Source organism: Meles meles, chromosome 2 (genome assembly GCF_922984935.1).
Source record: "Meles meles chromosome 2, mMelMel3.1 paternal haplotype, whole genome shotgun sequence".
In the NCBI taxonomy this organism is placed as follows: Eukaryota; Metazoa; Chordata; class Mammalia; order Carnivora; family Mustelidae; genus Meles; species Meles meles.
The window spans coordinates 71,210,468-71,236,033 of NC_060067.1; the positions used below are offsets into that span (position 1 = coordinate 71,210,468).

Sequence of the window (25,566 nt, forward strand, 5' to 3'; positions counted from 1 at the left end):
AGTAAGACATGCTTATTATCCCTCATTTTTTTTTTTTTTTCCAATGCAGTTACCTAAAATGAAATGATGGAATCTGGCTGCTTATCAGACACACTGCTTCTGTGATTACAACTGCATCCTGTAGTTACTGTGTTCTGATGTTTAGTCTTTGCGTATAACTTGGAACCTTCCTTAGTGTACAACAGCCACTTCGTTTAATGTCAAGTGAAAATCAGAGGGAATGACCACTAAGACTAGCCAGTCATTTTTCAGTGAAAGGGTGACTCACAGACTACAGTGTTAACCACATCATCATTTTTTTATTAAATGCACTTTTTTTTAAAAAGCCCATGATTTATGGATGCCATATTTATCCCTGTATGGGTTAAACCACAGACGGCTTGAATTGTTGGTTGAACATAACTGTGAAAAATATTGTGAAACTTGACATCTAGTTGAACTTTGCTCAGTTTTATGTTGTCTCCCAACCACTTTATGAAATTGAAGCCACCCACCAGTCATTTATGTCATCTGGTGTTTGACTGTTTAATATTTATTTTTTTTTTCCTGATGGGCAATATCTGCTGTGATTTCTTTTGGGTTTGATTTAAGGTCTGATTTTGCCTAATGAATGAAAGCAGCTTGGCTAGTACACTTTGCATCCGTGAGCACCCACATGTAGTGTCAGTATGATAACTACTAGAAGGTTCTGGTGAAGTTGTAGAGCTCTTTTTATTCTACAGAATGATATGGTGCAGCCCATTGTAGGGAAGTGTTTCTATTTACTTAGATAATAACAATTTCAAATAACATTTTAATGCCTTTTTTACTGAGCCATAGCCCATTATATATAAATTTTTATCAGGCTATTAGGTCTTACTGCATTCTTGTAAATGAATTAATTATTATTCTCAGGTACTCTTCATTACCATGATTACTTTTCATAATTTCAGGAATTTTTGAATTTGCACACCCAGATTTTAAAGTTGTATTATTCTGGGTTCACAATTCTAATAAACTTAGGTGTTCACATGTGGTGCTTTGGCCTCAGAGATTTCTTGGGCATGTCCCTTAAATGAGCTAAGCATCTCTGTAGTTATTTTTCTTTTGAGGAAATCTAGAAGGATGTTGCTGTGGCCAATGTCAGAGAAATTATTGCCTATGCTCTCTTCTAGGATTTTCATGGTTTCATGTCTTACATGTAGGTCCTTAATCCATTTTGAGTTTATTTTTGTGTATCATGTAAGAAACTGGTCCAGTTTCATTCTTTTTTCCTCTTTTGTTGAAGATTAGCCAAGAACATCTATAAAATATGGTGAGAGAGATAAAAAACCATGAAAGAGCTTGAACTGTGTTCTAGATTTTTCCATCCCATCCCCTTTCCCCAACTTTTGGCACCAAACAGAGAGGAACATATACTTTTGTGCTTTTGTGTTGGAATCCCTGTGTAGGTAGTGTATTAGTGAGTGTTCTTCAGAGAAACAGAACTAATACTGTGTGTGTGCGTGTGTGTGTGTGTGTGTGTGTGTGTGTAGAGAGAGAGAGAGAGAAACAGAGACAGAGATTTATTATTAAATTATTATTTTTTTTTAAGGAACTGGCTCACATAATTGTGGTGGCTGACAAGTCCTAACATCTTCATGGTTAAGTCCACAAGCTGGAGACATAGGAGAATCTATGATATAGTACTAGTCCAAAGACCAGTGATTTTGAAGCCCAGGAAAAGTGTTTCAATTTGATTGTAAAGGCAATAAAAAGCTAGTGTCCCAGTTCAAAGTCAGTCTGTCAAGAGGACTTCTCTCTTACTCAGGGAGGGGACAGCATTTTGCTCTATTCACCTTCAACTGATTGGATGAGGCCCACCTAAAGTGAGGGCAAGGGCTTTACTCAATATACCAATTCAAATGTTAATCTCACCCAGAAACACTTACCATAGCATTTAACTGAATATTTGGATACCTTGTGTTCCAGCCAAGTTGACACATAAATTAATCATCTCAGTAAGAAATGGTATATGAAGATACACTTTCAAATCTTTCTCTATCCCTGAGGAAGACTTGACTAATCCAGACTTATGGACCTAGATCATACAAGGTTAGAGGACTCAACAGTGTCTCATTTATCTATTGCATTTATTCATTTTAACTGGGGCAGAGGTCAACATTCTACTTTAGGTTAGATTATATCCTGACTTTCTCTCAAATTTCAGGAAAATAAAAAAACAAATAAAAAAACAAAAATCTGAAAGCAAACATATCTTGAAAAATTCACCCAAACTAAGGACTGTGGTAGGACAAAAAGATGAATGAATAACACAAGTCTGCTATACTCAGAGGCTCAGAGCAAATATTCCCGTTGGAATTCCTCCTTGAATACATCATCGGTAGGCTTTAAAACTGTGTTTTAAGTACAAGATAAACTTTATCCTTTTTAAACTATGTTGTTTTAGTGATCTTAAATCCAATTTTCTTTCTTTCTTTCTTTTTAGCAGCAGAAACTTTTTTTCATACAGAACTGCACATGGAATTTCAGTATTAATAAAAAAAAAATTTTTAACTGGAGTTGGTGTTTGGCTGGAGTAAGGAAAAGGGCCTGATGCCCGTTCATGTAATTGACTTCTCTTTTGTTAACACCCTCCCCTGTTCCCCTAGCCACAACAGCCCTGGGGGTATAGGGAACAAAGTTGAAAAACTATTCATCTATTTAATGTTCTTGCAAATGCTTTATTAAGTATTATATGTAAAAATGTTAAAGCAGGTTTGGCTATTGTCTTCCAGTTTCCCTAGGACTTATTTTGTGTTCAGTTATTTCTCTTTATTCTTTTTAGAGTTGTTTTTAATCTCATTTCTCTCTTTATGCTAGTCAAAAGCTTTGTGTTTCAAGCATGTTATTCTGTACTTAGTAGTGTGTTCCTTTATGGAAGGAAGGTTCAGAGGATCATAGTGACCTCCAGAAAGTGCAATTTTGCTAAAGAGGAAAAGCATGTATTTTTGAACTATTTAAACAAAGGAAGACAAAACAAGCCATGTAGACAAAAAGTGCATTATAAGGTTATTTCCAGAGAGCAGCATGAATATTTCATCAAGTATCAAGAATATCATACTTTTCCAATTGGTATACCAAAATCCAGAGTATAAAGATATTTCTCCAAAAAAGAAAAAAAAAGATATTTCTCAAGTAAGGCTTAGCAATCACCTGCCTCCTTTGAGATTTATTTTATCTGATATACCTTTTATTTTTATAGGTAGCAAAGCAAAAGGAATGGATGGCAGTAAGTGCCAAAGAATGTTTAATGTGTAAGAGGCTTAGTCTTATTAATATTTGAATATTCAATCTTTTCTTTCCAACATCTTTGTGTCTACCTCTTGGACTCAAAGAGAGTCCTAGCCTGTCTCCTAGAAGATTTCTTTTAAAGATAGAGCTCTAGTGAGAGTAAAGTAATGAATCCAAAAAAGACTGTATGTGGTTAGGAGGACAGTGGATTTTCCAGAAAGACATTTTTGTTCTTATTGTTGTAAAGTTGCAACTGAAGGAGATAGCTTTTGAGAGCAGAAGCCGTTGTTACTGTAAATAAATGAGAATTTTTATAGAGGGAAGGAGTATTTTTAAAAAATATTTTTCTGTAGATTAAAAATGCATTTACACAGCTCATCTCTTTCACCATGCACACCAAAGGCTTAGTGAAGATGTGTATTTAACCGTAACATCAATGCCAAGATTGCTCTCTAGAGAAATGTGGCGGCATGCAGAGACTGGGCTCTCTCTATGGGTCTTATAATACTGGACACCAGTATGCACTTGAACATATTTTAGAGAATATCAGTTTTCATGCAGGGCATACCTAGTAGCTGTGCCATTCTATCTAAAAGGTTCAGAAGTAGAAGTATTGAATTATGACTTATCTTTTGTTCAAAGTTAACTTTAAAAGTACATGAAATCTTACAAATGTAGTCCTAGAAGTCAATAGCTCCACTCGCTCCAAACCCCACTCATTCAGCTTATGTTCATTAAGTATCTTCAGAAACAAGGCACTCTGTTTTTGGTGTGTTTTAGTTTAGTTTGTGTGTGTGCGTGCTTCTTTGTTTTTACACTGGGGAATTCATGGGGTGAGGAAAGAGTGCACATGGGGATTATAGTCTAAAAGACTTGGTATTCTGGTGACTCCTAGACTAACAAGCTATTTCATTTAGATGCTTCCATCTGTGAAACAAGAGGTTTCAAATTATTGTCTGAACTTCCTTCCAACTGCAACATTCTGTGAGTTTGTAGTAGGTTTTTTTTTAACTTTATCAAAAAAGATCGATTAATTCTTGTGTCCCATAACTTGGCTAGTTTAACAGGATATTTTGGAATAATCACGGTGCAAGATTGGGTGGAAAGTGACACGTGTGGTCACTCCACCTCTAACATCTGTTGGCACAACGACAAATAATAGGGGAAATCGGTAACATGAAACATACAGACATGTACACAAAAAGACCTTTATCATAGAGGCACAAAAATACTTGTGCTTTTTTGAACTCTGTTTATGATACATATATCATGAAGACTTTTTGTCTGGTGCTTAACCAGCCACTAATCTATAACTGACAGAGGATGCTTAGGGAATTCCATGCCTGGGGGAAACCCATCAACTATTTGGTGGCAGGCCAATTAAGTTGGATCCCTTTGAACTTGGAGAGGACAGCAATTTGTCCTAAGAAGGTGAAACAAAGTCTGAATAGGCGCTTGTCTTTCCTGCTCACAGCGCCACTGCCATCAGCCACATCTGACAGCTTGCACAATGCCTGGTCTGATGATACGGTGTCCCACATAATATCATTCCTACCAAACAACACTTGCTATAACAAAGGAGGTGCAACAGTGAGCTTGCCCCACTATCCAAAAGCCGCAAACCTGATACAATAGTGGAATAATATTAATCATGAATGTTTCAGCTATGGTACCACTGTAGGGGGACAAAACCTCAGAACTGGAGTACTGACCTCCAGGATGAAGTCTGTATGCTAAACTAACAGCCGATAAAAGATGTTATGCCCACTACAGGTAGAACACACAGCTCTGGGAAACGGGGTGAGCCTTTTTTCAATCAATCACAATGCCCCACTAGTGGATTTGTGTTTCCTTTCCCTACCACCTTAGACTTTGCCAGTTAGAATCCTGATTCTTGAGGCATGGGATGGGGTAATTCTGTCCATAACCCATAAAGAGTCCTACTCATCTGGAAGCTATGTTTGGTTCACATGTGATCTGGTTACCTAGCACTACGATGCGCTAGCAAAGATAGCAAAGGTTACTGTACTTATTACCATGAGGAAGTAGGGCTGCTCCTCATAATCTGAGCAAAAGAAATATGTCTAGTACTTTGGTGTGCTCCATGCCCAGAGGTGAGTGGGAAATTATAGCAACTAAGATTCCGTAAGAGCAGGGAAACCAAGGGTCTAATCAATTGGAATTAATGTCTGGGTCACCTCATAAGGCAGCAACCTAGACCAGCTGAAGTACTAGAGGAATATGAGGAAAATCGAGAATGAGTGATAGAGGAGAGTGAGGAACATCAACTAAGGCCCCTAAGATCACTAAAGGATCAGATATTGTAGCATGGTTCATGACCTCATTTGGGGGAACTGCACCTGGCCATCACTTTGAAGGATTACACTTGAACTCCCTTTTAGGGAAGATATGAGGGTGCTATTTTATATGCTACATGAATATCAAGAAATGATGGAAATGCAAGTTCTCCAGGGGGTTGCCTGTCATGGGCGCAGGTGATGTACTTTTTTATACTGGCTCAACCTTAAACTCTGCTCAGGTTTTGCCCACTTGCTCAATGGAGGGCTCCAGATACTCCCACCATTGTCACTTATGTCCTAACACCACCAGCTGTCTCGGCCTCCCCGCAGGGTGAAGACCAGATATTAACACGCCCCCAGTGATATCTACCCTGGAAAGATCCAGAGTGGCTCTGGTACCTATGACCAGATGCAGGACAGTTCTGTCTCTACTGGGACATTTCTTCCTCAGTAGCCACTCAGAAGAGACAACTGGAAGTGCTGAGGAGTTAATGTCCCATATGATGAATCTTTACCAATGAAATACTATAGAAGGTGGTAAGGAACTGGTATATAACTGTTTCTCCTTCCATCTAATAAACTTTTCTAAGGTGCTTTAGTTCCATATAAGTTATCTGGAACTGTTAACATGACGAAGGAGCTAACCATGTTTTCTTGTGAAGTTCTGCCCGACTCGGTAACCTCCCACTTGATGTCTACTTTCTCTTTGTTCTACAACACCCCTCTTACCTCCCCCTTGCTGACCTGGGACTGCTTGATCCCAGTCTACTTTCTAGGGAATCTGGCTTGAGATACAAAGCAAGGTCCTCCAATGTCAAAGCTTTATTGGCTGAGTAAGAAATTGAAATATAGTATAAAAACTCTTACCTTCCCAACTGAAAAGTTTCCTGATTTGGGGACACCCATGTACCCACTCAGTCTCTTTTTTTTAAGATTTTATTTATTTATTTGTCAGAGAGAGATGAACACAAGCAGGGGCAGAGGGAGAGAGAGAAGCAAGCTTCCTGCCAAGCAGGGAGCCCAATGCAGGGCTTGGTCCCAGGACCCTGGGATCATAACCTGAGCCAAAGGCAGACGCTCAACCTACTGGAGCCACCCAGGCTCCCCCCGACTCAATCTATTTTAATGCATTGATATAATTAATGTCTTTCATTTTTCTTAAACTTACAACCACTCTCTTACTATGTCCCATTTTGTTTTCTAACTTTTTCATTACTCTGCTCTGGTTTATTATACCTTTATTCTATAGTCCCCCTGTATTTGAGTTTTCTTCAATGCAGAGAAACCTTATGTTGGTTGTTTTTCCCTTTTGGAATGTGTAGCTGTTCAGTGACATCATTTAGAACAAATGAGTGGTGAATGACAGGTTTCATCTGTATATTTCAGTATATAATCTTTGACATATTGAAGGAGTTTAATAAATTTTAAACAGCAGATTATGGACTCCTTTCAGCTTATCTCGAGTCACTCCCCCAAAACACTAAACTTTTCTCACCTCGCTTTGCTGGGCTTCTGTTAGGGAAGGAGATGTACTCCATCCCAGTTTCCTACAGTGTGTTCAATGGCTTCGCTGTCACCCTTCCTTCTCTCCCTTGCCACCTCTCTTTTCATTATTCTTTTCTGATAAGGATTCAGAGACAACATAAATTGTAGACCCACGGTACATCTATTACTATTAAATAGGAATACTTAACTAATATTTTCATCATAACTGTTTTTGGAAGTAAAGCCTGAAACCTTATGTATTAAGTTGACATATCACACTTGGCTATCTTTCTCACATCTGACCTAATTGCCCAGATTCTTCTAGACTTCGTTATCTCAGGCTTTCGGAATAACTTGTGTTTGTTGGTTATTGTTGTTTTGTCCTGAATTTGAATACTCTGCTATCTGAGTGCACACAGAGAACTGGACGCCCCAGTTCTCCAGGCTCCCCCACCTGTCTCAACTTGGGTCATGAACTTTTTTACCCTCGTTGGCTATTAATTAATCATTTCTTTTCCCATGAATGTTGTGTAATGGAAGCTAATCTGTGGAAAAGTTAAGAATGAGATTATTGTTCACAAAAATTGTAAAGACCTCAGATAAAAGATGCAACAGTACCACACTGCATCCCCTTTGAAACAAAACAAAGGCAGCTACAAATATTTGAAGGCAAGTCACATTTTTGCACACCATCCATTATTCTTGCATTTAACAGGATGTTAAAGATTCTACATCTTCTGAATTTATTAGCTTGATATTTAGCATGTTTCACAGCCAAAATAGCAAAGAAGGTTCATTATTGCTAGTTAAATTAGCCTCATGAAAATGTTGTTGGTAAAAGGTTACAGAAATGAATAAGAGATCTAACCAGGCAGCATATTAGACCATTTATCATTATAATTTAAAAAGGCATTCTGATGATTTGAATTAACTTGGCTAAAGGGTAGAGAATTAAATAAAAGGTAATAATTAAAACTTAAATGGCATGATTAGCTCTTCCTTTTGATAAAGAAAAGACAAACTATATGCGTACTGCATTTACTTATATTGTCTTCTTGAGAGAAACCGAGGCCAATAAATTATACCTGATTATACCATTTATGAGCCTTTAAAAAATTTTACAGCAGGGGGCGCCTGGGTGGCTCAGTGGGTTAAAGCCTCTGCCTTCAGCTCAGGTCATGATCTCAGGGTCCTGGGATCAAGCCCCGCATCGGGCTCCCTGCTATGCAGGGAGCCTGCATTCTCCTCTCTCTCTGCCTGCCTCTCTGCCTACTTGTGATCTCTCTGTCAAATAAATAAATAAAATCTTTAAAAAAAAAAAAAAAATTTTACAGCAGGATGCCTGGGTGGCTCAGTTGGTTGAGCATCTGCCTTCGGTTCAGGTCATGATCTCTGGGATCAAGGCCTGCACTGGACTTCCTGCACTACGGGCAGCCTATTTCTTCCTCTCCTTCTGCCCTCCACCCACCCTGTTTGTGCTCTCGCTCTCTCTTTCTTTGATAAATAAATAAATAAAATCTTTAAAAAAATTTTGCAGCTGTATTATGTATAAACTGGGTTACTTGAATATCTTGTTATTCCTTCAGACATAATCAGAAAGCCCGTCCCACATTATTTTTTTCCACATTATTTTATTTTCGATGACTGAAGCCTAGAATTTAGCTGTTTTTCTATTGAAGTTTTAATGTTTCTTTTTTAACTGACTGTCCCATATATGTGTGTATGTATGTGTGTGTGTACAGTAAGTTTTTGTCATCATCTTTGTGAATTTTTTATCAGTGAGAATATTTATTAACTTGTATTTTTTTCACCTCTTCAGCATACAGAACTTTAATGTTTGTGTGACCTAAGCTATTCGTATCTTCCCTTGTGTTAAAATTACTTTTTTAATTTTATTTTAATTCCAGTGTAGTTGACATACAGTGCTATATTAATTTTAGGTGTACAATATAATAGTTCAGCAATTCCATATGTTACTCAGTGATCATCAAGATAAGTGTACTCTTAATCCCCTTCACCTATTTCACCCATTCCCCCCCACCACGTACCTCCCCTTTGGTAACCATCTGTTTGTTCTCCTAAGTTAAGAGTATGTTTATTGGTTTGTCTCTTTTTTTGTTTTGTTTCTTAAATTCGCATGGTATTTGTCTTTCTCTGACTGGTTTATTTCACTTATCATCATACTCTGTAGATCCATTCATGTTGTTGGAAATGGCAAGATTTCATTATTTTTATGATTGAATAATACTCCATATATATATATATATATATATATGTATTTGCATATGTACCACTTCTTTAGCCATTCATCTATTGATGGACACTTGGGCTGTTTTTATAATTTGGCTATTGTAAATAACACTGCAATAAACATAGGGGTGCAAATATCCTTTTGTATTATTATTTTTGTATTCTTTGGATAAATATCCAGTAGTGCAATTATTAGATCATAGGGTGGTTCTATTTTTAACTTTCTGAGGAAACCCCATACTGTCTTCCACAGTAGCTATACCATTTTGCATTTCCACCAACAGTGCAGGAGGGTTCCTTTTTCTCTGCATGCTCACCAACACTTGTTTTTTGTCTTTTTAAGTCATTCTGACAGGTGTGAGGTGATACTCATGTGGTTTGATTTACATTTCCCTGATGATGATTGATGTCGAGCATCTTTTCACGTGCCTGTTAGCCATCTGTATGTCATCTCTGGAAAAATGTCTGCACACGTCTTCTGCCCATTTTTTAGTTGGATTATTTGGTTTTTTGATGTTGAGCTGTATAAATTCTTTATACATCTAAGATACCAGACCTTCACTGGATACATCATTTGCAAATATCTTCTCCCATTCTGTAGGTTGCCTTTCAGGTTTTTTGGTGGTTTCCTTTGCTGGGCAGAAGTTTTTTATTTTGATGTAGTCCCAGTGGTTTATTTTTGCTTTTGTTTCTCTTGCCTCGGGAGACATATCCTGAAAGATATTGTTATGGCTGATGTGGGAGAATTTTTTTTTTTTTTCTAATGAGTGCATAGAGCTTTCCGGAAATGGATGGCGAATCAATTTCTAATTAGTTTGGCAATGTTTATTAGGTGTTCCTTGTCTGTGGGCTTAAAATCAAAATAAATATTTTCTCCTCGTTTATATTTTTAACAGAAACCAGGAACTGAAAGAACTTGGTGAGCTTTCTCCACACTGGGACAATCTACGGAAAAATGTCCTTACTCACTGTGATCAAATGGTGAATATGTACCAAGATATTCTGACAGAACTTAGCAAGGAAACAGGTATAAAAGCAATAACTTTTTTTATATATTCAAACTGAATTGCATTTCATGTATGTTAGGTGAAAACAATAATACACATTGTTGTTATGGATATAGAAGAGCCAAAAACTTTTAAAAATCTTTTTATCTCTCATTCTAACATCTCGGCATGATAGACCAGGAAGAAATAGATTTCCCTATTTTACCTCATGGGATTATTATAAGAATAACTGAGAATTTTTTAAATTGAATTTCTATAAAGAAAAGCAGCTTATACAAGATATATATTTTTTTCTGAAATCCTTGTAATATTTTTCCATGTCAAACATTCTCTTCAACATACATGCACACACACATTTATTATTCATTTACTATTAACGTTCAATTTTTTTTTCTGCCTAGGGTCCTCTTTCAAATCAAGCAGCAGCAAAGGAGAGAAAACATTAGAATTTGTTCCAATAAATCTACATCTGCAAAGAATGCATGTACACAGCCCTCACTTGAAAGGTAGTGTATATAATATTATTATTATTTTTTATATATTTTTTATTTTTTTATATATTATTTTTTAAGTGGGCAAATTATTTGAGTGTGTACTTTTTAAAAAAACTTGATACAGGCAGAATTAAAAATTTTAGAATTATGTTAAGATGAAGATGGAACAATTGAAGTTGATAATGACCCTGAATACTACAAAGGGACTATAGTATTTTTGTTGTTGTGTTTCTGAACACTACTTTAAAAATGTGGCACTCGGATTGAGTTTCAGGTGACTATGCAAAACAAATGAAAACATTCTTAAGTAGTCTCAGTGATGGCTAAAACCATGCATGCTAGTGTCTGAATTTTTAAAAAAGGAAAAAGGAGAAACAATACTTGTTCATTTTATGCTTAACTTGAAAAATCAAAGCCCAGAGATGGACTCATAGGCCGTTTTTCTGACTTAGTGGTGATTGGCAACAGTCACCCCCTTCTCTATCAGAAAAAAAAAAAAAAAAGTGGTAAAGTATTTTACCATACTTAGACATGAAAAACATTTTGCAAGGAAAAGTGTGTAGATTTTTTATAAACAGACTTCAGTAAGGTTTATTGAATATTGAATATTGAATAAGGTGAATATCATATTGTATCCCTTGCCACACTACATAATTCCTTGCTATTTCTTAGGAAAATATATTTTAAAATATTCTTTCCCCTCCTTTTCCTTTAACTTACTGCTACATCAATTTCTGTGCATAAGTAGAGTGATTATCCTCCTCTATTCACACACAGAAAAAGTCCCATATTATGGTTTTTGTCCCACATCCTTATTAAAAAACTCTTCACCTCTCTTCCCTCTCAAAAGTCTCTCTATTTAATGATAAATGCTGTGGTCATCTTGCTAGTACCCATCTTCCGAGGGAGCCAAAATTTACTTTAGATCATCCAGTCTTCCGTGGTAAGTGTTTGGATATGCAAACATACAAAGATACGTCTAGAGATTCATGCTAACACCCTATTTTGTAGCTATTGTCACAATATAGAGGTTCTATATTATAAAACAATATAGAGGTTTTACAGAGTTAAAATCTGTGTCCCGCTTCAGAATCATCTGAAATTTCACAACCAGAAAAGTTTACCATTTTTCTGAGTTTGTGCATACATTTGTGTTTATACAACCAGCTAATATGCAGGTTTAAGTGTAGTTATGGAAATGTAAAATTTTAGTAGCTTCGGTAACCTTAATCAACTATCTGAATTTTTTTTTTTTAATTTATTTGACAGAGAGAGAGGTCACAAGGAGGCAGAGAGGCAGGCAGAGAGAGAGGGGGAAGCAGGCTACCTGCCAAGCAGAGAGCCCGATGCAGGGCTCGATCCCAGGACCCTGAGATCATGACCTGAGCTAAAGGCAGAGGCTTAACCCACTGAGCCACCCAGGTGCCCAACTATCTGAAATTTTAACTTAGATCCTTTTCACCAAAAATTATGTCAATGAAAGAACTGAAATAAAAGTGAGATAGACTGGTCCATAGCATTTAGGAAATCTTAACTGATTACTAAGTATCTGTCAGTAGTTTGAACATAACATCTAATGGTTTTAAAAATCATCAAAATCAAAGTATCAGCAAATAATAATTAAGAAGCTACGAGAGTTAAAGACTATCTGACAGGGGTCCCTGGGTAGCTCAGTTGCTTAAGCTTCTGCCTTCAGCTCAGGTCATAATCTGAGGGTTCTGGGACCAAGCCTCATGTCGGGCTCCCTGCTCAGTGTGGAACTTGCTTCTCCCTCTCCCTCTGCTTCTTCCCCTGCTTATGCACACACACTCTCTGTGTGCCAGATAAATGAATAAAATCTTAAAAAAAAAAAGAATTCTTCACTTCTGGGTTCAAATTTCCCCCTTAAAGACATCACCATTTTGAAGTAGGATCTATCCTAAAGCCTTGATTTGAACTTGATTCCATCTGTAAAGACCATATTTCCAAATAGGTCATATTCAAGGTATTTTTCTGGGGAGCATAAATCAACCCATAATAACAAGATAGATAAAGGAATTTCTTCTTTGTGATGACAAATATCAAGTAGTATAAAGAAAAGCAAAATTTTCATCTTACAGAACTAGGGTAAAACTCTTAAACTACAGGGTTTTAACTGTAGTTTTCAGAAAGACTTCTTTTTGAAGACCTAAAGGAGAAAATGTGGGAAAAGATTAAAAATCTTAATGGCCAAGAATTAATGCAAAGGTACTGAATTCTACTGCATACTGATTTTTCCCCCAAGGTTACTCATGTAAGATATATATATATATGTGTGTATATGTATATATATATATATATGTGTGTATATGTATATTATATATTTAATTTTATATACATCATATATATGTGGTATACATAGCTTATATGTAATTTGAATATTAAGCTTCCATGTTTTAAAATATTTATGATTTTATAATAAGTTCAAAATTTATTATTTGAGATTGGAATTCAGATAAAGTAAGTGCTTATAGACTAGATCACCAACTATATGTTTTAATATAAATTGAAAACTTGACTGAATTTTGGAGTTCTGCCACATACTTCTTAGATATTGACCAAGTTAATAACTTTTCTGAGCATTGGTTTTCTTATTTACAAAATAAAATGGCTGAAAACTGTAGATGGCAGTCAATCAAATTTCTACTTACTTATATAACATGTATTCAGCACATTAAATGAATTGCAGTTAAATTTATTTAAGATCCATGTTTACTGATTTGAATGTTTAGCTGAAATTACAGACAACATTTTGCAAGGTAATGATGCAAGTATGATTGGCCAAGCCTTGGTATTTCACTGGGAAGTTTTTTGGATGTAGTCTAGATTTATTTTCATTCTTACCATTAGTAAATTACATCAATCCACATTTGATTAATATGCCTGCTATATTTGGAGAGGCAGCTTTGCAAACAATATGAGGCAGATTCACCAAATACAAGGCTAATGTCTAGCTCTAGGAACAAGTAACTGAGCAGAACTAATGTTGTCATGTCTCATACTGACAAATGAAATAACTTCCATCCAATGTCAGGTGCCCCCAGACCCATTAATTTTTCACCCTTGTTCATTACTTAAATTAAATGCAACAAATACAATCCCAATAGAGATCTTAGACAGCAGTCACAATAGCAAAGAAAAAACCCTGAATTTAAGAAGAAAATTTTCCACCTCAAATTTTATTTTCATAGAAAGTCAGTGATAAATATTATAAAATATAGATTCTTATAATATCATTCTCTTTAAGTTATTTTATTTTATGTTATAGATATATAATAGCATATTGTAATATATAACAAAGAGAGAGAGACAGAGAAAGAAAGAGGAAAGAAAAGAAAGAAAAAGCCTTCTATAGTGTATCATAAAGCTATAGTTGGAATCAGGTGGGACATAAGCCAGAATTTATTGTGTAAGTATGGATGAGTCAGCTAACCTCTCTGCCCCTAGTTTTCTAATCTCCATATTGAGGGAAGGAACAAATGAGGAGCTGTTTAGAACTCCCTGATTTCTGTATCTTTAGTTTGGGTATATCACGTCATCAATGAAGTATAATTACTTTTAGATGTTTCATGATGTTGGTAAATTGTTTGGACTATTTTGAAATAGATTTTCCTTAAAATTCCTTGTTGTTTTGTGATTCTTGACAAAGTCATTTTGTGGATCATTTTGAAGTCCAGGATTATGGTTAAATTGTTCCCTGAAATGAGATCAGCATGTCTACGTTTTTTTTTTTTTTCATTACCACTATTTTTATAGTTGCAGGAATTTTAAAAAGATCTTCTGGGGAAAAAAATAGACTTATTATCTCATATCTATTATTAAATGGCTTTTAAAGGCTATGAGGCAGCCCTATTATTAACTTTCAAACCAACATACTATCTGTAGCTTAATGAGATTCAACAACTTGAATTCTACTTCCACATTATGCTGTGTATGATGCCATTTTCACAAAGCCTAGGACAATTTTTGAGATATAAACTATCAAAAGAAGAAGACTTAAATTATCAAATATGTATATTTGATATATAAACTATAAAAAAATTATCAAAAAACAGATTATATTATTTTAAGAAAGAAAAAAGGACATCTGATTTTTTTTTTTTGCTCAAATTTTCTGTAAAATAAATGTCCATCTAGATTTTTGTAGTTGTTTCTTAGTATCAAAAATCTGAAAGCTTTTATTCTATACAGTTAAGGGCTGAATATCATAAAGATACATAATTTAAGCAGCAGGATAAAATAAGGAAAATTTTAATATGACACAAATATTACTGATCAGATTGTTCCCTTCGAGTTTTATTTTTTATTGATTATTTGTTTTATATGTTTTTCTATATGCTCCCTCTTAGAGGAATACAATAAATTTCAGTTAGTTCTAACTAAATTTTAAAAAGTACGAGTGCTCTAGCCAAGACTGAACATGGTACTTTAAGTGTATACCGTTCTTTTTAACTAAACTAAGAGACCAGGAAATGAATCCCATGCGCTATCTACGTCTGTCTACTATTTTCGTAGTAATTGCAAGTGGCATTCAGGGCGAAGTGGCCAAAGAGATAAACCCAGCATTTCCAGTACTGTGAGATTTGTAAATACTAATTATCAAATACCATTTGTAAAATACTAAGACTCCCAAGAGTTATGATTTTGTGTTTTCCAGTAAGTGGGGTATTTAAAAATTTTAGTGATTAGTGTGAAGTATGCCAGAACGGATTTCAAACTTAAGGATTATATAGCTCTATACAGTTTATGTTCTCATTTTAGATCATGTAATAAACCAAAGAAACCTATAGCTGAACAGGACAGCTTAACTTCACACAAACTCCGGGAATAACATTCAGTAGCTACTTTCTAATTGTTTCCTTCAGAGCCACTCTTTAGTTATTAATGATTGTGGGACCATTCCAATGTGAAGATAGGGGTTTCCCACACCATCAGTTTCCCAGTGCTCCATGGATGCCAACTGAGTGTCTGAAGTTTCAGCTCAATTCTGACATTATCTACCTGGAGACAGCATCAGATTCCATGAGCTAAGGGCTCTGTCCGCAAGACTGCCCTCCACTTCAGATGCCAATTACCTGTACTTTTGACCATCTGGCTGTAAATCAAATGTTCCCCCCTCCTTGGGTTTAATTAATTCAGTAGAACTGTTCACAGAAGTCAGAAAAACATTTCACTTACTAGAACACTGGTTTATTATCAAAGGATATAACTCAGGAACTGCCAGGTGGAAGAGATGCACTGGCCAGGCATGGGGGAAGTAGGTAGAACTTCCGTGCTCTCTGAACCCCTCTCTCCTAGCACCTCCACCACAGAAGCTCCCCAAACCTAGTCCTTTTGGTTTTGTTTTGTTTTGAGATTTTATGACACAGGCAGGATTAATTAAATAATTGGCCCTTGGGAATGGAACTCAATCTCGAGCTCTTTTCTCCTCTCAGGTGCCTAGGTAGAGAGGAGGGATAGAAAATTCAGACCCTCTAATCCCTTGGTTGAGCGCCATGGCAACCAGGCTCTGTCCTTAGGGCAGGTCCGAAAGTCACTTCATTAACATAAGAAAAGACATCTTTAAAGCTCTCAACGCTTAGGAAATTCCAAAGGTTTTAGGACCACCTTGCCAGAAAAGGCAACAAAGATATTTACTAAATATATTTATTTCCTACCCTTGTTAAGCAACAAAAATTCAACTGAGTAATTTATGAGTTCGAATTGTCTTTATTGAATGATTCACGAATCAGGCAGCATCCTACCTAACAAATAAAAGAGAGCTCTACAGAGCTGCAAAAAAGGAAAGCTTTTTGAATGTAGGAAGTGGGGAAAACAGGAAATTATTGGCAAAGGAACCCATTATTTGAGGCAAAGTCATCCTTCTAATGGAATGGAAGGGATCTTTTAGTAAAATTTCCTAGTTGACCAAGAAATTCTATGTTGACTGGTTAAAGGTTACATTCCTGGGAGGTTGAAACTGCAGTTAGATTAGGTATTAAGCCTTGGTTTGCTGATGTGGTTCCTTTGACAAAAGTGACTATTTTGAGCCTCTGGCTTTTTTTTTTTTTTTTTTTTTTAGATTATAATTCACAATATCACAGTTATCAGAGTTTAAAAATTAACACTTCAAAGCGTCTTTTTGGAGATCCCAAATGTATGAAGGTAAAGATTATATATGCCTAAAGTTTTTGAGCCTCTGCAAAATGCGTACTTAAGGATCCCACCTTTTTGAGGAGTGATTCTAATCAAGGTAGATAGAATCAAAAGGCAACAAAGAAAAGTGAGAGAAGCAAGAGAGACCTTATTTGCTCTTTCAACATCCAGACATAAGCCCTACTTATTGTCTCTACAGAGAATGCCTCTTGGTATTAATGGAATATCAAGGTTGGCTTGCGAGGTGCGGAAATGGGAAAAAAGGTTTCTGGAATATAGATAAAGTATTCAGTTCTGCTAGCTGTGCTGAAACAACAGTACTACTTTTTACTTGCCTATTTGAAATGTATTCTATGAAGTTCAAAAGTAAAGAATATTTGGGAAACTCTTGTGTGTTTTAGTTCCTGGTCACTTTGCCCTTGAAAACATATAACTATATTAGGAAATTGGCTCCTTTTTCATTCTTATTTTTTTCAAATCCTGATTGTTGTGCTGCTAATGATTTGTAAGTTTTTCTTAGAATTTCATATCCCCAATCTGCTTTATTGTTAACTTCCTGTTAATATATTGTTTAAAATGATAACAAATGGTAAATAAAATTACAAAAATGATAGTTTAATGAAAATAATGAGAAATAAAGCATCTGATCTAAGAAAACATTGAATATTATAAGGCTAAACTTAAGAAAAGAATACAAACACTGTACTTTTGTTAGTATATTTACTTCTTACAGAAGTATGAATTAACAATTCTAAAACTATTTTATTTGTATAGTATGGTTAACCGAATACGTAAATATAAAATAGGGAGAGTCCAGTTTCTCAATATCAGAAAAAGAAGTTAGAAACAAAGAAGGAAGAAAGGCTAGAAGGAATCCTGTAATGCTGAACTGAAGTCAGAGGTAACAATATGGACTCATGGGTTTGTTGTTGTTAATATAGATATATAGACACAGGGGTGTTTGTGTGTGTGTGTACAAGTTAGTATGCATATACATGCATATACTTCCTACCTCTGGCACTGAAAGAATTGAAAGCAGTAAGAATGAGTATACCTACCCCCAGTATTTGATTTCTTTTTTTAAAAGAAAAGATATTTATTTATTTGAGAGAGAGAGGGAGGAAAGGGCAGGACAAGCAGACTCTCCACTGAGCGCTGAGCCCAATGCTGAGCTAGATCTCAGGATTCTGAGATCTTGACACTTATCTGACCAGAGTGCCCCCAGTATTTGATTTCTAAACACCATTCTCAAGTAAAAAGAGCTAGGGTTCTTTGGAAAACTGGTTGATTCTAGGGCTGAGGCTGGGAAAATGTAAGATGAGTCTAGAGTATCTGGTGGCTCTAGAAAGTAAGGAGGTGCTAAGAAACAAACAACAACGATGGCAACAAATGGAGAGGGTGACATAGATAAATAGTACAAGAGCCAATGGAAGGAGTTCCCAAAGGACAAAGCTAGAACAACTTAAACATAACAATAGTGTTAGATCATAAACCGATACCTATGAGCCCTTACTGATGTTAATAAATAACTGAGGGCCACCTGGGTCTCAGTCGGTTAAGCCACCAGCTCTTGATTTTAGCTCAGATCATGGTCTTAGGGATTGAGCAGAGAGTGGGGCTCCACACGCAGAAGGGAGTCTGCTTAAGCATTCTCTCTCTCTCCCTCTATCCCTCCCCCTACTCTCTCTCTGTCTCTAAAATGAATATATAAATATTTAAAAATAAATAGGTAGATAGATAGCTGAATATATAAACTAAAGATAAACTATTCTTCCCCAAAGAAATCCAGTTAATAAATGTGGAATGAGGGAAATGGAAAATCACCATTCAACCATAGCAGTAATAATTGCCACAGGCAAGATATATCAACAGATGCTAAAATTAGTGGGCACAGGTCTAAAAAGAAACTGGGTATTGTACTGTCTTAAAATATGTCTCCCTAAATATTTAGTAACTTTACAGTGAAGAATCAACTATAGATAGATAGTGGCAGTCAACACTTTGACCCATGCATCAAGTTTAATTAACATGAAGTAATATATAACAACTTAACATACTCCCTGTTATAATGCACTGAGAAGGGCATATGGCTTCCACAGTATCCTACTCAATAGTGCAGAACTTCAGTCTAAATATGAGAAAACATAAGACAAACCCAAATTGAGGGACCAGTACTCTTCAAAAGTGTCGAGGTCGAAAATGAAATGCTGAGGAACTGTCATGGATTGGAGAAGACTACATGATAGCAACATGAAATGTGGAATTCTGGACTGGATCCTGAAAGAACAAAGGGTATTAGTGGAAAAACTAATTTTAACATATTATCTACTACATTTAATGTTATAGTACAAGATTAATTTCTTAGTCTTGATAGTCTCTGACTGTATAAGATATTAACATAGGGAGCATAGTGAAGGGTATACAGAACTCTGTTCTAATTTTGCAACAACTCTGGAAATCCAAAATTATCTCAAAAATAACAATTTTCAAAAGTATTTAAACAATAAATATATTTTTGTATTTTAATGAAAATTATGTATATTTTCAAATATATAACATGTTATTTTGCTATACATATGTATAGTGAATGATTATTATAGCTAAGCTAATTTACATATTCATCTCACAGAGTTACTGGGCTTGCTTTCTTTCGTGTGATGAGACATTTTTAAAGGAATTCTGTATTTCTTCCTATTTTAGACAGCATAATAAAACAATTCAAATTTAAAAAACAAAGATAAAAAATAAAATGGAATTCAAATTTTATAGAAACATTGACAGCAATTTAGCCTAGATACCTCATACAAGTAGAATCATGCATTATTTGTCTTTCTGTGGCTTATTTCACTTAGTACCCTCAAGGATTGTCCATATTGTCACATGTTACAGAAGTTCCTTTCTTTTTAAAGTTGAATAGTATCCCATTATACATATACAGCACATTTTCTTTATCCATTCACCCACTGATGGACATTTAGGTTGTTTCCACATCTTGCCTATTATGAATAGTGCTTACATGAACGTAGAGGCACTCATATCTCTCTGAGATCCTGATTTCAGCTCCTTTGTATAAATGCCCAGAACTGGTATTGCTGAAGCATGATAGTTCTACATTGTGCAGGGATTCCAATTTGTTCACAGCATGGCTAACACTCACTGTCTTTTGTTTTTTTGATAGAAGCCATTTTTACAGGTGTGAGATGGTATCTCATCGTAGTTTTGATTTGCATTTTCCTGATGATGAATAATACCCTTTAACATTTTGACATATACCTGTTGGCCATTTGTATGTCTTCTTTGGCAAAATGTCTGTCTATTCAAGCCTTTAGCACATTTTTTAGTCAGGTTATTAATTGTTTTACTATGGAGTTACAGGAGTTCATTATAAATTTTGGAGATTAACTTCTCATCAGATATATCATTTGCCAATATTTTCTCCTCTTCTGTATGTTGTCTTTTTTGTCTATAGTTTACTTAATTATACAGAAGCTTTTCAGTTTGATGTAGTTCTGCTTGTTTTTGTTGCTTATGCTTTTAGTGTCGCATCTGTAAAGACCAGTCATCATAAAATTTTCCTCTGTTTTCTTCTAGGTGTTTTATACTTTTAGGTCTTATGTCTAAGTCTTTAATCCATTTTTGAGTTGATTTTTGTGCATGCCATAGGACAAGGGTCTGATTTCATTCTTTTGCATGTGAATTATCATAAATTCTCTTTGTTCTTTTATAGAATATGGTCCATGGATGGATATGTATTCATCCTGATCCCATTGAGATATATATATTTCAGATTCAAATATGTTTTTTTTTCTTGATAGTATATATAACTTTTTTATTTCTTCAATTAAAAAAATAATACGTTACATGATCTCTAAGGACATATAAGAGAAACTGAAACAAGCCTCAGAATATTTATTTATTTATTGACATTTTTGAACACCTACAACATGGATGAGCTCATAAACAGGAAATAGAATGGAAACAAGGGGCACCTGGATGGCTCAGTGCGTTAAAGCCTCTGCCTTCAGCTCAGGTCATGATCCCAGGGTCCTGGGATCCAGCCCCGCGTTCGCTCAGCAGGGAGCCTGCTTCCCTTCCTCTCTCTGCCTGCCTCTCTGCCTACTTGTGATCTCTCTCTCTCTCTCAAATAAATAAATTAAAAATCTAAAAAAAGGGACACCTGGGTGGCTCAGTTGGTTAAGCAGCTGCCTTCGGCTCAGTTCATGATCCTAGCGTCCTGGGATCGAGTCCCACATCGGGCTCCTTGCTCGGCAGGGAGCCTGCTTTGCCCTCTGCCTCTGCCTGCAACTCTGTCTGCCTGTGCTTGCTCTCTCTCTCTCTAATAAATAAATAAAATCTTTTAAAAAAATTAAAAAAATAAAAATAAATTTTTTTTTTTAAATCTAAAAAAAAAAAAGAATGGAAACAAGTAAAAGTCAGAACTTTGGATATGAAAGAACTTGTTTATAACTTTGGAAGTTCTTCATTATAGTTGGATTCAAGATACACACAGGCCTTCTTTTAGATTTAAAAATAATCAGCTCTTTATTATGAAGAGTAGACAATATTTGAGTAACTTGCTTCTCTTCCTTTACCTGCTGCTTCCAAGTTTCATGGTTCCTTCATAGGTGACTAAAATTCCCCTGAGCAGAGTGGATGAACAAAGAGAAAATTTCTGCTCCTAGAAAGGAGCTTTGGAAAATGCTGAAACTATGTGTGAGTTGAAGAAACAGATTCACTAGGAAGCTAGTGCAACTTAAGTTTGGGATTCTTCCTGTATATGAGCCTCTTCTTCTAAGATCCTGCAAAGGGCCTTAGCAACTTGTTTGTGGTCAGGTGTTTTGCTAGGTTCCAGTCACTAATTTAAACCCCTGGCTCTCCATCCGTGGATTAGATGTCAGAAGACTGTGGGTGTAAGGTCTTTGGGGCTTCAGACAAAGCAGGTCATTTCTCAAGGTTCTCAGAGTTCTCATCAAATAAATGAAGGTAGACTAGAATTTTGTTTTGGGAACTTTTGGGTGCTTTCATGACCATTGAGAAATCTGTGACCCTTTTCCATGAAGTAGAACAGACGTACTTATACAATTTGCACATACTTAATGGACTTTCCCGAAACTATTTTCATAACCCTAGATTAAAATCTCTTGGATAATGAAGTCTTTAAATTTCATGCAAGTCTAATATTCTGCTATATTAAGAAAAGCTAACTTCTAGTTTATTAGTGACTTTTTGAAAGGGCAAGAGATTATCACTCTAACCATCTATTGATGGCCGTTCAATAAGTGCCTTATTGATAGGTTGATTTGGGTTACATTCTGGGGTTTTTTTTTTATCTGTTTGCTTTCTGTATTATTTTGTTTTGTTTTGTTTTGTTTTGTTTTGTTTTGTTTTTTTAAAGATTTTATTTATTTATTTGACACAGAGAGATCATAAGTAGGCAGAGAGGCAGACAGAGAGAGTGAGAGGGAAGCAGGCTCCCTGCTGAGCAGAGAGCCCGATGTGGGACTCGATTCCAGGACTCTGAGATCATGACCTAAGCTGAAAGCAGCAGCTTAAACCACTGAGCCACCCAGGCGCCCATTTTGTTTTGTTTTGTTTTGTTTTGTTTGTGTGACCTTGAGTTCTCTCAGTTCTCCTGAAGCCTTTCACTTGAAGACATTTTTTATTAAGAAAAATATTTTAGATGCCTTTGGACTGAACCAGTATAAAGAAGTTATGGTGTTTACCTGAAGCTAATAAAATAATTTATGTTTTCCCTGTAAATGGGAACTGAAAAACAACCAGTGTCAATACCAAAATCAATTTGGAAAGGATCTACTATGAAATTAGGTTTCTCAAATAAAATGTAGTTTAACAAGAGATGTTCACTCTGTCTTCCTTCTTATGGGGATACTTTTCATTAGGAGGTAAAAATGATGCTGTGTTTTGAAGCAATAAACTTAATATGTACCAAACTTGAAGGCTTTCAATATCAAAGGATTGAGTTTCAATTTAAATGTATTGATTTTTTATTTAAAAACAAAAAATCTTGGCGGAAAATAGATCTAGAGACATTTAATGTATTCTTTCTATGTCATCTAAGAAAATTGCAAAAGCATGCATTCAAAACTGTGTAGGATTTAGTATACACAGACAGGAAACTACTCTGTATAGATTTTTTAAAAATGTACTAGTACTGTTCTGCCCTTGAGCTGAGATGAATTAATATTTCGTTCTTCCTCTGTAAATTTTCTCTGTAAAGATTGTTCATTATTGTTCAATTTCAATATGATTGCAAATTAAATGATGCAAAACTCAATAAAGTAAAATACACAAAAGACCAATTAACATGTTATCTCAGTAAGTATATAGAAGAATGAGGGAACATACTGTTCCACACAGTAGCATATAATTAAGATGTAGTCATAAATCAAAGAAATATTTTAACTTGTTTAGGTGCACAGGTGGCTTTTAGAAAGATTGATTAGCTTCTCTTGCCCCCTTGAGATGAGAGTTCATAGTTATTCCTGCAAAATTAAACAGAATAATTTCTCAAACTTCCCACAGTGTGTATGCTTCAATGCAGATAGCATGCTGGAGAAAAATGTTTGCAAAGTGTTCATCTCCTTGTCCATTCCTGTTCCAGATGCTCTCTACGATGTCATCACTGTGGGGGCCCCAGCTGCCCATTTTCAGGGATTTAAGAATGGTGGTCTTCGGAAACTACTCCATCGATTTGAGATGGAAAGAAGAAAGTAAGTGATGACACGATGCATTAATGATATTATCTTCCCTTTGGGAAAGTTTGTTTATAAGGTTAAGATAAAGAAGCTTGGTCCATCGCAATGAATAGTTCTTGACATCTCTAACCCATTAAGTAACTTAAAGTTGTCAAATGTCCAAGAAAATATTTGAACAGAAATGAAATTAGAATAAATGAAATGCCTGAGTTTGTTGCTTATGGAGTAGCACTATGCTGGCAGAAAAATCTTCTGGAAACCATGCTACCAAAAAATAAGATATATTCTGGTATCAACTATGGCTCATTCAATGGAATGGTATTCATGTGGAGATTTAGTTGAAAATTATCTACTTTAACTGTGAAGCCCAAGACACTTGATGGAGAGCATGAGTCCCAATTATGATTCTGACCATACTAGTGATTTTCATTGGGGCTGAAGGCCAGGCACATAACTCCCTATCATTTAATTGTGTCGTTTGAAAAAGAGACATCAATGTAGAACTCTGTTAAATGGTGAGATTAAAACAGTAATCTTGTATTCCTTAGGGACAAGGCATAACACAAAAACCAAAGTATTATCACTGTCACTTATAATTTTATTATACTTCAATTTTTTGTGTGTTCAGTTATTTTAAAATATTGCATCGGTAGTTCAGTCCCCAGGTACTGACCCCAACATATTGAGTTTATCCTGTAATATGCGTATATTCATGTAAACCATCAAGAGTGTTATTCAGGTGTGAAGGGTAAATTTCCTTTCCTCTTCAAGTCGTTACTCTTCTTGGATTACAATCCCAAATTTTGAAAATTAGGGGAAAATAGTTATTCTTAGTCATAGTTGGTTTAGTAAGAGTATTAGAAAATGGGAGTGGCAAAAACAGAATATTCTAAAAAGTTTTATCATGTAACACATTTGTTATTCAGTGTCCAGATTTTCAGGAAGAAAGCATTCAAAAATTTGGAAGCGTTCAAATTGGGACACCTGGGTGGGTCAGTTGGTTGAACTTCTGACTCTTGATTTCAGCTCAGGTCATGATCTCAGGGTCCTGAGATGGAGCTCTGCCTGGGGCTCCACACTCAGGGAGGAATCTGTTTGAGAGTCTCTCTCTCCCTCTCCCTTTGCCCCTCCCCACTGCTGGCACTGTCTCTCTCTTAAAAAAAAATTATTTAAAGTAAGTTAGAATTGTATAAGTAATATACTATTATATTAATATATAAACTAATAACATAGCTATATGTTTTTTCTTGTTTTAAAGAAATTGACTTTGGGGTTGCCTGGTGGCTCAGGTCTGATAAGCTTCTGACTCTCAATTTCAGCTGGGGTCATGATCTCAGGGTTGTGAGATGAGCCCTGCGCTGCATTCCACAGTGGGCATGGGGCCTGTTTAAGATTGCGTGCGCACTCTCTCTCTCTCTGTACTGCTTACCGCTCTCCCACTCACATGCTCGCTCAGTCTCTCTCTCTCTCTCATTAAAAAAAACACACAAGCATGGAAGGAGGGAAGTAAGGAAGGGAGGGAGGTAGGGAGGAAAGGAAAGAAGGCAAAAAAGGGGAGGAGAGGGAAGGGAAGGAAAGAGAAAGAACAAAGGGACTTTGGTACAATAAAAGTTAATAAAGTTTAAAAGTTAAAAAATTTTTAAAAAGTTAATAAAACTATTAACTTAGATATAATCCTTATTCAGATTACTCCAGGTTTCATTTTTGTGTTTGGTTGGTTGGTTGAGAGGACATAGATAGAATTCTATGAAATTTTATCACAGGTGTAGATTAGAGTAACTATCATCAAAGTAATCATAAAGGACTATTCCATTACCACCGAGGAACTCCCTCAGGTGATCTCTTAATAGTCACAGCCTCCCCCAAAACCTTCTGCTGCAGAATGTTATTCTGTTGCCTTATTATTTCA

The 25,566-nt window shown here is 35.7% G+C and overlaps 1 protein-coding gene across 4 annotated transcripts in view; it reads left to right on the plus strand.

The window, feature by feature from the left end:
- Positions 1 to 25,566, plus strand: part of INPP4B (inositol polyphosphate-4-phosphatase type II B) — a 563,252-nt gene that overhangs the window by 380,752 nt on the left and 156,934 nt on the right. For all 4 annotated transcript variants that reach the window (XM_045992576.1, XM_045992594.1, XM_045992567.1 and 1 more), the window contains exons 13-15: positions 10,184 to 10,314; positions 10,696 to 10,800; positions 23,564 to 23,672. In XM_045992576.1, the coding sequence (XP_045848532.1) occupies positions 10,184 to 10,314; positions 10,696 to 10,800; positions 23,564 to 23,672 (345 nt within the window). The remainder of the gene's footprint in view (positions 1 to 10,183; positions 10,315 to 10,695; positions 10,801 to 23,563; positions 23,673 to 25,566) is intronic.